This window comes from Mauremys reevesii, linkage group 23 (genome assembly GCF_016161935.1).
Source record: "Mauremys reevesii isolate NIE-2019 linkage group 23, ASM1616193v1, whole genome shotgun sequence".
NCBI classification, from domain to species: Eukaryota; Metazoa; Chordata; order Testudines; family Geoemydidae; genus Mauremys; species Mauremys reevesii.
Window position 1 is genome coordinate 13,835,269 of NC_052645.1, and position 10,803 is coordinate 13,846,071.

At 45.7% G+C, this 10,803-nt stretch overlaps 1 protein-coding gene across 3 annotated transcripts; it reads left to right on the forward strand.

Annotated features, from left to right (window-relative positions):
• Positions 1–340: 340 nt before the first annotated feature.
• NR0B2 (nuclear receptor subfamily 0 group B member 2) lies at positions 341–9,832 on the forward strand. 3 transcript variants are annotated; one of them, XR_005590792.1, is made up of 3 exons: positions 341–1,491; positions 3,702–3,771; positions 7,807–7,944. XR_005590792.1 is itself a non-coding variant. In XM_039511517.1 (2 exons), exons 1-2 carry the CDS (start codon positions 5,927–5,929, stop codon positions 8,085–8,087), a joined length of 825 nt encoding a protein of 274 aa, XP_039367451.1. In that variant the 5' UTR covers positions 5,690–5,926; the 3' UTR covers positions 8,088–9,832. The 3 variants fall into 3 exon arrangements, 1 of the variants encoding a protein (XP_039367451.1); XR_005590793.1 differs by having other exon boundaries at positions 341–1,093; XM_039511517.1 differs by lacking the exons at positions 341–1,491; positions 3,702–3,771 and adding an exon at positions 5,690–6,470 and having other exon boundaries at positions 7,807–9,832.
• The last annotated feature ends 971 nt before the right edge of the window (positions 9,833–10,803 follow it).

Here is a 10,803-nt window from a genome sequence, read left to right on the forward strand (position 1 = left end):
GCCCAGTTCCCCCCAGTCCGCTAGTTGATTGGCTGCCGCCGCGGCCAATCAACGGAGAAGAGGCGGGAGCCCCGGCGCAGGTTCGGCGCTTGGCGTTGGTTTCTATGGTTACTGACAACGTCCGGGGCCTTCCAGAAAAATCTGCGCCAGGGCCGCGTGGTCCCAAGGGGGGGAGGGGTCAAAGGTCAGGGGCTGTAGGGGCGTGATGGGAGTAAGGGGTCCTAGTTCCGGGGTGGGAGCCCTAGGGCATCCGGGGAGCGGGGGCGGCTCCTGTATTAGGGTCAAAGGGAGCGTCATGGTGCTTGTGATGGGGTCAAAGGGGAGGAGTCACGTGCCCTGGTGATCAAAAGGGAGAGGTTATGGGACTCTGTGTTCCTGGGGGGGAGTCATGGGGGTTCCTGTCTACCCCAGGAGGGCTATGGGGGGAGGGGCACCACACTTCTTGCTCATTCCACTTAGGTAATGACTAGAGAAGCCCGTTTCCTTTTCCTCTCCTCGCGCCCCAGGCCGGGCGGCCTTGATGTCTGGGTTGCAAACGCTGTGAGGGAATGTTTTAACCAGGGCTTCTCAGCCTCCTTCAAAGGGCATCCAAACAAAACCAGATTGCTGATGACAAGCTTGTGCACTGATGGAAGGAAGTAACATGTTCCCGTCTCTAATCACAAGGAAAAACACCAGGAGCAGCAAACACAGGTCCCAGCTGATGCATCCACTTCAATGGTCAAACAGGCTGCTGTAGAGAAATAAAGATATCGCTATAGTCACCAGAGGAAATGGCTCCGAACCCTTGCCATGCTGCTATGAGTAACCCTGACCAATTTCATGACTGAAGCTGGAAAGATGGATCATTCTCTTGAGCAGCAGCCAGTGTGTCACACTTTATATGGACCAGTTTCTCTCTGTTTTCACCCTTTCTGGGCTGCTCTGCTTGTTGCTGAGGAGCCAACACAATTTTGTGGTTAAATAGCTTGGGTCTTTTTGACCACAGTGTGAATTTATCAGTTTCACCTTGTGTGCTGGAATGGGAAGGCAAAATATGGGCTCTTTTTAGACCTGTGCAAAACAGTGGGGTGAAACAAGAGATAAATGCCAGGTCAGTTTATTTTGAGTGCAATCCATCTGATCAAAACAAAGCGCCCCGTTTTCACTCTGCTCTGCTTCAGAGAGATCTCCGTGCTTTCCAACGTTAGTGATACAAAGAGGCTATCTTGAGGAGTTGTTTGTTTAATGGTCTAAGCATCAGTTTTGAAATATTGGGATTCCTTGGAACTGCAGGTACTAAAAATTAGGCTCCATTCAGCCCTTTCTTCAGAAGAAGAAGTTAAATTTATTTCCATGCAGTTTGCTGCATGTGGGTTTTTCAGACAAGATCTTCAAAATCCAATGGGCTGACTTTCAGAGGTGCTCAGCATCTAAAGCTCCCCTTGACTTCACTGAGTGCTCAGCCCCTCTGAAAATCCGGTCATAAGGCCCTTTCAAGTTGCACTTTCGGTAAGAACTCAACTGTGGATTTGTCTCACTGTCCTTGGCCAAAATCTCCATTCCACTCACTGTTGAATACAATATGTGCTGACTATCCACTGCTGTGGGAGCCTTCAGCATGAAAGCTGCTCTAAAAATGACATCCAATAATATCATAAGTGCAGTTCAAATAGAGATTAGGAGAAGTTTGGAAATGTGGAGGTACTCCTTTGAGTGAAGTTTGTGTTTCCTCATCTTGTTGGTTGCTCAGATTTTGGAGGGGAGAGAAAAGCAGAAATAGTAGTTGGTTAAGTAGATTCTTATATTTTCACTCACAAATCCATTGCTATTCGACCTGCTAAATCCAGGGCTGAAAAAATTAAGTAGCATGTATGTATCATATTGAAGAGAAAATATCTACATTAGGGTTACTTGGAGATGATGCGGAGTAATGTGGAATTTGGGAGTCTTAGTGATGATTAGTATCAGAGGGGTAGCCGTGTTAGTCTGGAACCGTGTGTGGCCAGGGAGGTTGAAGTGACTAACAATAGCAGATCTTAAGGTGGCCATCCTGCAGCAAAAAAACTTCAGGACCAGACTTCAAAGAGAAACTGCTGAGCTTCAGTTCATCTGCAAATTTGACATCATCAGCTCAGGATTAAACAAAGACTGTGAATGGCTTGCCAACTACAAAACCAGTTTCTCCTGCCTTGGTTTTCACACCTCAACTGCTAGAAGAGGACCTCATCCTCCCTGATTGAACTAACCTCGTTATCTCCAGCCTGCTTCTTGCTTGCATATATATATCTGCCCCTGGAAATTTCCACTATATGCATCCGATGAAGTGGGTATTCACCCACAAAACCTCATGCTCCAAAACTTCTGTTAGTCTGTAAGGTGCCACAGGACTCTTTGTTGCTTTTAGTGATGATTGTGATGATTGTGAAGATGGAGCTCTTCCTTCTGAAGCAGTTCTGAACTAATGCTCCAATATGGTATTAGGAGGTCTTGTGCGCTGGAAGTGCCATCTTTAGGACGAAGTGTAAAACTGAGGTCCTGACCATTTGTGATCACTAACAGTTCCATGGCACATTTTTGCAAAGGTGGCCCAGTATCCTGTATTTATTTATTTATTATATAAAATGCCACAATCCTAACTCAGACAAAGACCTACTGACTGCAATGGGAATTCTGAATAATTCAAAACAGTGAATCTAACTAACCTCTCTCTGTCCGGGTACTTATAACATGCTCGCCATCATAGTGTCTGAGTCCCACTGCAGGAGAAGGTGAGAGGTTCTGCCATTAAGTTATTTCCTCCTGTGACGCAGATAGATCAGGTGCCAGCTTTTGTCAAGGCTGAAGATGTCAGCTGAGCACTGACAGATAGCTGGAAGGAAACCAAACTAGCTCATGTGTATGTTAGTATTATTCAAGATAAGTGTTAGACTTGTAAAGACATGTTTAGTTTCTGTAAAATGCTCGTAAATTGCTGTATGCATTAATCTTACCTGAAATGTCTGTATCCCATTCTATAAGGTAATATGTCAGTTTTGCTTTATAGCTGTAAAATGTTGCTCTGAATTTGTGGACCGAGCAGGAGGAGTGGTTCCCCCACCCATCAAGAAGGGCTAGCAAAACTAAGTGGACCGTTGTGAAACATCACGATACAAAGACTGGATTAATGGTCCTCTCACACCTATGAAGGTGCTATGTGCAAGGAAGCTCATCTCATCATCTTGGATTATGGAAGGAAATATAAAAAGCTGGCATCAGGTCTGGCTCCAGCTTTTTTGCTGCCCCCAAAAAAGCCAATTGAGCTCCTGCCGAAGTGCCACCGAAGAAGAAGAGACGGAGTGAAGGACCCGCTGCCGAGGACTAAGGCAGTGCGCTTGATCAGCCGCCGAAGTGCCTCTGAAGACGCGGACGTGCTGCCCCAATACCAAACGGACTGCTGCCCCTTTCTATTGGCCGCCCCAGGCACCAGCTTCCTTCGCTGGTGCCTGGAGCCGGCCCTGGCTGGTGTGAAAATTTGTCATCTCTTTGCTGTTTGGACTCTCAAAGGGCTGGAGCTAGGAAATTAGCAGAGATCCTCAGGGTCAACTTGGGTTAGCCATAAAGGACATTTGGTGCTGACAGGATTACTACATCTCTGTCACCTTTTTAAACCATAGACTTTAACTCCTATATAATATGTTGCCTGCTTTAACCTGCAAATAACTCTTATTTCTTTTTCCTAGTTAATGAATCCTTAGGATTGGCTACAAGTGTTATCTTTGGTGTAAGATCTGAAGTACAGATTTACCTGGGGTAAGTGACTGGTCTCTTGGGACTGGAAACAACCTGAATCTTTTGTGATCTTTGGTGTCTGGCAACCAACTATCACTCAGTCCAGCTTGTCTGGGTGGGAAGATAGACTGGAATGCCCAAGGGGACTGTCTGGGACTCCATGGTAAGACTCGTATCAGAGGGGTAGCCGTGTTAGTCTGGATCTGTAAAAGCAGCAAAGAGTCCTGTGGCACCTTATAGACTAACAGACGTATTGGAGCATGAGCTTTCATGAGTGAATACCCACTTCGTCGGATGTGTGGTAAGACTGTTATAGTGCTTCAGGAGTTCACATTTGTTACTGAGTTGGTGACATTTAATTATAGAACATACAACCGGTTTAGGGTGTTTGTCTGCTTTTTTGACAGTCTGCCCTGGGGTTGTCACTCACGGTCGTGAAGCACTCTAGACAGCATGACACTTCCCCTCTGATCCTGCTGCTAGAGGTAGAGTGTTATAGAGCTTGCCTGGGATGCAGGACTCCTGAAAGAGCAGTCAATTTTCCATTCTTTTGCTAAATGCTAATTCTGGTCACAGAGCATCTTATTAAGCAGGTTTGAGCCCCTTTTCCAATGATATGCCATCTTAGATGGCTTTCTCTTCAGTTCTGCCTAATCTGATCATAATAGCTCATATGTAACCCAGACCTTCCTCTAGCTCTCATATCCTGGTTTTATTTCCACAGTGAGATATGCGGGTTCTGGCACTGATCATGTAGCAAGACATCTGGGGACAGAAGTGCTGATCTTATTTTATTCTAATTTCATGCAGAGAGTAAATCAGTGAGAGCTCAAATCAACCCTTTACTATTTACAATGCTGGTCTGGTGGACATATGCCTGTGACTCAACCTGTCTAAATGAACCTATTAACATTATGAAAATTACCCCGTTTACCATTGGGAGACGAGGGCCAGCGGTCATTACTTTCCTAATACTTTTCATAGTTTGGTGATCTCCACTGGGCACCTCTAGTGACAAAAAATTCCACTCTGCCCTGCACTGGGTAAACGGGTGTCTTCTCCCTTGTAAACACGTTGCCTACCTCTTTCTTCAGTCCATTAGGTCCCCCTCTGTATTCCCACCTAGCTTTCCCAGCTTCTTCCCTCCCACTCACTAAGGCAAGGAACTAGATAGCATGGCTCTTCCTTCCTTCATGTTCTTTAGAATTGGGCTCCAGGATCCTGGATGGAGTAGGGGTTTCAACTAAGTGACTTCTTCCTGCTCTAGAAATTCCTCTGAGTCATGGCACTCCTTGAAATGTGAAGACATCCACATCCACGTATCTAACGCAATTTCTATCTATAAACTGATGAAATCTCCTGGGAAATCAAGACAGAAAGTAAAAAGACCCTCATACTCCCCCCAGTATTCCCCCCCTCCATGAAACACACAAGATACCTGAGGCCCCAGCCTTCCTCTAAGTACTAGAGATGCCCTTTGTAGTTCGTTGGGTTTCTTTTTTTTTTATCTGCATCAACGGCAGCCTGTTGTCAACAAGGTTAAACAAACAACCTGCTGATAAAATGACTTCCAGGTTGCTCTTTCCAAGGCCAGAGTTTACAGGCTGTTTTGCTACTGGTCTCTTGCTCCAGACAAGGGCTGTGTGTGTGTGTGTGAACTCTTTGGCAATGACACCTGTCATATAGCATTGCCTGATTACACACCTGGGGCCTTGGTGCCATGGTACGGGCTAGGTTAATGACTTTATTTATACTGTTTGGGTAATCCAGATAAGAAGGCCACTCAATCTGCCATCCCGATCCTGTCCCATCCTCCTGGCCCCAACTGGCACTTTCATTGAGAAAACGCTTATCGGCACCACGTGGACGCCCCACTTCCCTAGCCAATCAGTCCAGGGTCGAGTTGTTTTTCAATGAATGCTGCTCAGTCAAAGAGAGGTCAAGGCTGCTAAGGGGGTGTTTCACTCATCACAGAGCCTTATAAATAGAGCCAGGAATAACAGCCAAGTTGGTGAGAGGGGCTACTGAGCTGGGAGAAGCAGGCTGCAGTCAGAGAGCTTTGACTGACATAGCAGCATTTGCAAGGGACCAGTCGTGCTCACAGATCCATCCGGCCAGGTGCACTAGCGTTTCATCCTCCTTGGGACCTGACGAGATCCGCTTGCCAGGCTCAGCAATGACTACATGCAGCATGGACCTGGACTATGAGAGGTGCCAGTGCCACAGTGAGGAGAATCGGAATGCCATACTCTATACCCTCCTGAGCCAGAACCTGAACCACAAATGGGGCAACCATAGTCCATCCCAGCAGCGCTGCCTGTGCCAGAAGCGTCGCACCGTCTGCCTCCGAACACCTCAGGTCACCTGCCAGGCAGCCTCTGATGTCCTTGTGAAAACGGTCAGCTTCATGAAGAACCTGCCCTCCTTCCAGCTGCTGCCCCGGGGAGACCAGCTGCTGCTTCTGAACAGCTGCTGGGCTCCCCTCTTCATTCTGGGGCTGGTTCAGGAGATGGTGACATTCGAGGTGATGGAAACCCCAGCCCCGAGCATGCTCAAGAGGATTCTCCTCGATGGCCAGAGTAAGAGACAAGAGCCTGAGAAGACACAGCCCACCCTAGTCGGGGTGCAGCGGCTGCAGTGCTGCCTGAACACGTTCTGGAGCCTGGACCTGAGCCCTAAGGAGTATGCTTATCTGAAAGGAGCCATTCTCTTTAACCCTGGTGAGTGCCTTATCCTCACACACCTTTCCATCGGCAGGGAGAGAAGGCATTGCACGCAATAGCATCTAGCAATGAATATCTAAATGTCTATCCATCCATCCACGGAGCTCAAATCACTTTATAAGGTGGAAGGAATATCCCCATTTTACAGAAAGGTAAACTGAGGCACAGAGTATTTTAGGGGCTAATTTTCAGAGGTGCTGAGCATCTCCAGCTCCCATTGACTTCTGGAATTCAGGCTGTAAGTGACTTTCTCCACTCAGTCACCTGCTTTAACTCATAGACCTCGGAGCCAACTATGCTGATCAGGATGGCTCATTAGATTTGCAGTCTCTCAAATCCTAACAGGGTTGATTCAATTCTTCATCTTTCTGAGGTAGATAAACTAAGTCCTATGCGGTTTACTGTGGGTGAAGAGGGAAGGGAATTTTTAAAATAAGACTTTAAAATGGAATTCTTGCATATCCTTCAGGGACAATAGGATCTTAGGGCATGTTTTGCTAGAGCTGGGGTTTGCCCTGGCTTCACTGATCAATATTTCGCCTCCCTTGTTGTGTTACACACTGTTAACGAACTGGTGCTCTCCACCCCACAAGTGGCTGCATTTCAGGGGTGCTGCATGTATGAGTTAGTGACCTCAAAGTTGGAATATTCCAACAAAAAAAAATTCAAAAACAGACTCCAATGAGACACTGCAGAATTGGAATTAATTTGCAAACTGGACACCATTAAATTAGGCTTGAATAAAGACTGGGAGTGGATGGGTCATTACACAAAGTAAAAACTATTTCCCCATGCTATTTTCCCCCCTACTGTTACTCACACCTTCTTGTCAACTGTTGGAAATGGGCCATCCTGATTATCACTACGAAAGGTTTTTTTTCCTCCTGCTAATAATAGCCCACCTTAATTGATTAGTCTTGTTATAGCTGGTATGGCAACACCCATTTTTTCATGTTCTCTGTGTATATATCTTCCTACTGTATTTTCCACTCCATGCATCCGATGAAGTGGGCTTTAGCCCACGAAAGCTTATGCTCAAATAAATGTGTTAGTCTCTAAGGTGCCACAAGTCCTCCTGTTCTTTCTGAAGTACTTTAGGATCCCTTGGTGCTATGGAAGGCATGTATATGTGCTAAGGAGGCATGTATATTCCTCTGCCTGTGCCTGTGTACGGGCAGTAGAAAGAAATCAGATTTGATTGTGAATCGCTAGCAATAGTGCCTAACAAGCCTTCAGCAGAGGCACACGCATGGTAAGAAACTGGGACTGGGACTTAGCTTGGGAAGCAGAGCCTAACTTTTATTTGTATTTCCTGTTGTTTCTCTCTTCATAGATGTCCCAGGTCTCAGGGCCTCTTTGTACATCGAGAGCCTCCAACGGGAAGCACAGAAAGCGCTCCGAGAAGTCCTAGTGCCCCTCCACCCAGGGGACCAGGGCCGCTTTGCCCGCATCTTGCTGATTGCCTCCACCTTGAGGTCCATTCCTCCTGCACTTATCACAGACCTCTTCTTTCGACCAATCATTGGCACTGCAGACATTATTGAGGTGATCACTGAAATGCTGTATGAAATAACCTGCAGGCAACTGACTCTTTCATCACACACAGCCTCCTGAGAGCTCAGATTCAGCGGCCACTCTCACATGCACCTCCTGAGCATTGAGCTGAGTTTCAAGGGACAGTAACGTTAATCTGGGAATGGGGATTTAGTGGGAAAGACACTGTGGACTTGCAGACACCTGGATTTGTGTTTGTATTTCACTTGGGCTCAGGCAACAGCTTCAGCGTTGAAAATCTCAGCTAAGGCACAGAGCATTTAAGAATGTAACTCTTATTTAGCATTTGTTTACAGCAGACATCAGCCCCTGTACATACTGAACTCATAAACCCAAGTCGTTTCTGAAGTATGTGTGATGTTACTATTTCACTGCACAGCAACATGAAAAAAGCATGGCCAATGTCCTTAAAACTTTCCATACAAAATAATCCTCTGGGCTGACATTTTCCCTGGGAAATATTCAGGTCAGAGAAGCACTTATCTGAGAAAGAAGGGGATTGAATCCAGGGCTTTGAACCAAATGGAGTCTTACCGTTTTTAAGAATAAAATTTCCATAGACAGCCTCTGTTACACACATGCAACCTGATTTTTAGATGTGCTCAGCACTCACTCTGCCTGCCGTTTTCAATGGATTGAGTTGGGTACTCAGCACCTCTGAAAACAGGCCTGCAAAACACAATGCATTGGATTAGAGCATGATCCAAATTTCGTGATGCAGGGTCAAATCTCAGCCCCACTGAAGTCTATGGGAGTTCTGCCATTGATTTCATTGAGGCCAGGATTTCACCTTCTCGGTTGATCCATACACAAGAGCCTAATTCCGCAAACTCTAATCACGCTGAGCAGTACTGAGAGTGAATGGAATCACTCATATGAGTGCTACCAAGTATTGTGGAATCAGGCCCTTATATAGTGTGTGTGTGTGAGAGAGAGAGACACTGGTGCCTTGGAATCTTAGAGAAGTAGCCATAAAACATCTATCCCTGTTTCAAACACGGACAGGGCAAGGGCCAGACAGTATTAACACTAAAAGAGTTCACAGAGAGCCACATTTTGCCACCCTTACTGAAATTGAGTAGTTATGTGGAAGAAAATGGGACTACTCTGAGTAATGTTCCACTGAATGTTTATACCACTAGTGTTAGGGTGGCAGAATCTAATACCCCTTAGTTAATGTATGAGCTCAAGTGACTAAGAGCTCCATTTTAGCTAAATATTATGAAGGTGTTTGCAGTGATATTAAAAACAGGTAGGGCTGGTGAGCTTAAGTCCATTTGTGTAACAGTGAGTGATATTACCTAGATAGTACATGCTATAGAGAAGGAGCTGTAGTGGTTACACAGACCTGCAGATTCTGCAGCTGAACATCTGCTTCCTAGACTACTGACTGGTTGCTCCCACTCCCCCACGCTAGGTACTGATCTACACAAAGAAAACAGCCTTTGCACAGAGTTCAGAGGTCAGTATTTTGTGAGTGGATGTTAGTCTGTGATTTGTATATAAAATGCAGTAAATTATTTTTTTTTAAATAAAAGGTATTACATTTTGGAAAATGGTGGTTCTGTTTTGGAAAGGGTCTACATTGGTACATGTTGCATTTTACTGAAACTTAGAAAAGCCTGCCACAGGTTTGAGAACCCAAAGATGATTTGAATGGGATGAGGCACAGTCTCCAGAAAATCCCCTCAAAAATGCATCCTATCTTGACAGCATTTGTCATCTTAAACTGCAAAACAAAATTAATGTTGTACATAAACATTGCTGAGGAAAGGTATCTGCTTAATAGCCATGGAGACTGAACAGGAAAATCACAGGCAGCAGAATTGCAACATTCCCCTACGGCGCTTCCCTTCGCCAACCCTACCTCAATCCCACCCTGAAGGCATTGGGCCAGATTCAGAAGTGATGTGTAAACGAGACTCCCTGACACTCACTGAGGGTGTCTACATTAGAAATGTTATAGTGATGCAGCTGCAATACTAGACTCCCTCAGGCCTGGTCTACACTTAAAACTTAGGTCGACCTAGTTATGTTGCACAGGATTTGAAAAATGTTGTGCCCTAAGCACCATAGTTAGCCGCGCCTACATCGGGGTAAGGTCTACCTATGTTGATAGAAGCATTCTTCTCGACCTAGCTACTGCCTCTTGGAAAAATGGATTACCTACATTGACTGAAAAACCCTTCTCCTCTATGTAGGAAGCATCTATGCTACGGTGCTACAGACACACTGCTCCAGTGCCCTAGCTGTGTCGATGTAGTATAGACATGACCTGTATACTCTGTATACTGTGGGCCAGATTCAGAACTGATGTGGAAGAGTTGGGTGTAAGTGGGTATTAGTCTCTGGGAGCCTTAGTTGGTGTAACATAATGTGGGTGGGCCTAGAAAAAGGTGTTTGTTGCAACATAGACACACCTCAAAATTTAGCCCCTAAGCACTAGCAGTGAAAATAAAGTTCAGGCTCCATGTCCATTCCGTCTTTGGCCTCTCTGCTGAGCTTGCCAATTAACTGGGCCAATTTGTGCCCATTGTGCTGGTGGCTTAGTGTTGTGGCCACGTTCCACTGGGAACTGAGCTGAGACCCATTAAAAGTGATTTCACACAGTCCACGCCAGTCGTCAGATGGTTGTTTTATTATTTTATTGAGCATGTAAGGAAGTGATGAATGCTTGAGTTATAGCATAGGTCAGTGGTTTTCAAGCTTTTTTTCATTTGCAGACCCCTAAAAGTTTTCAAAAGGAGGTGCAGACCACTTTGGAAACTGTAGACAT

Bases quoted from the DNA above. Each gene is read 5' to 3' on its own strand.
- NR0B2 (XM_039511517.1), top strand. From the start codon at position 5,927: ATGACTACATGCAGCATGGACCTGGACTATGAGAGGTGCCAGTGCCAC. The intron at 6,471-7,806 runs GTGAGTGCCTTA...CTCTCTTCATAG, and splicing joins AGCCATTCTCTTTAACCCTG to ATGTCCCAGGTCTCAGGGCC.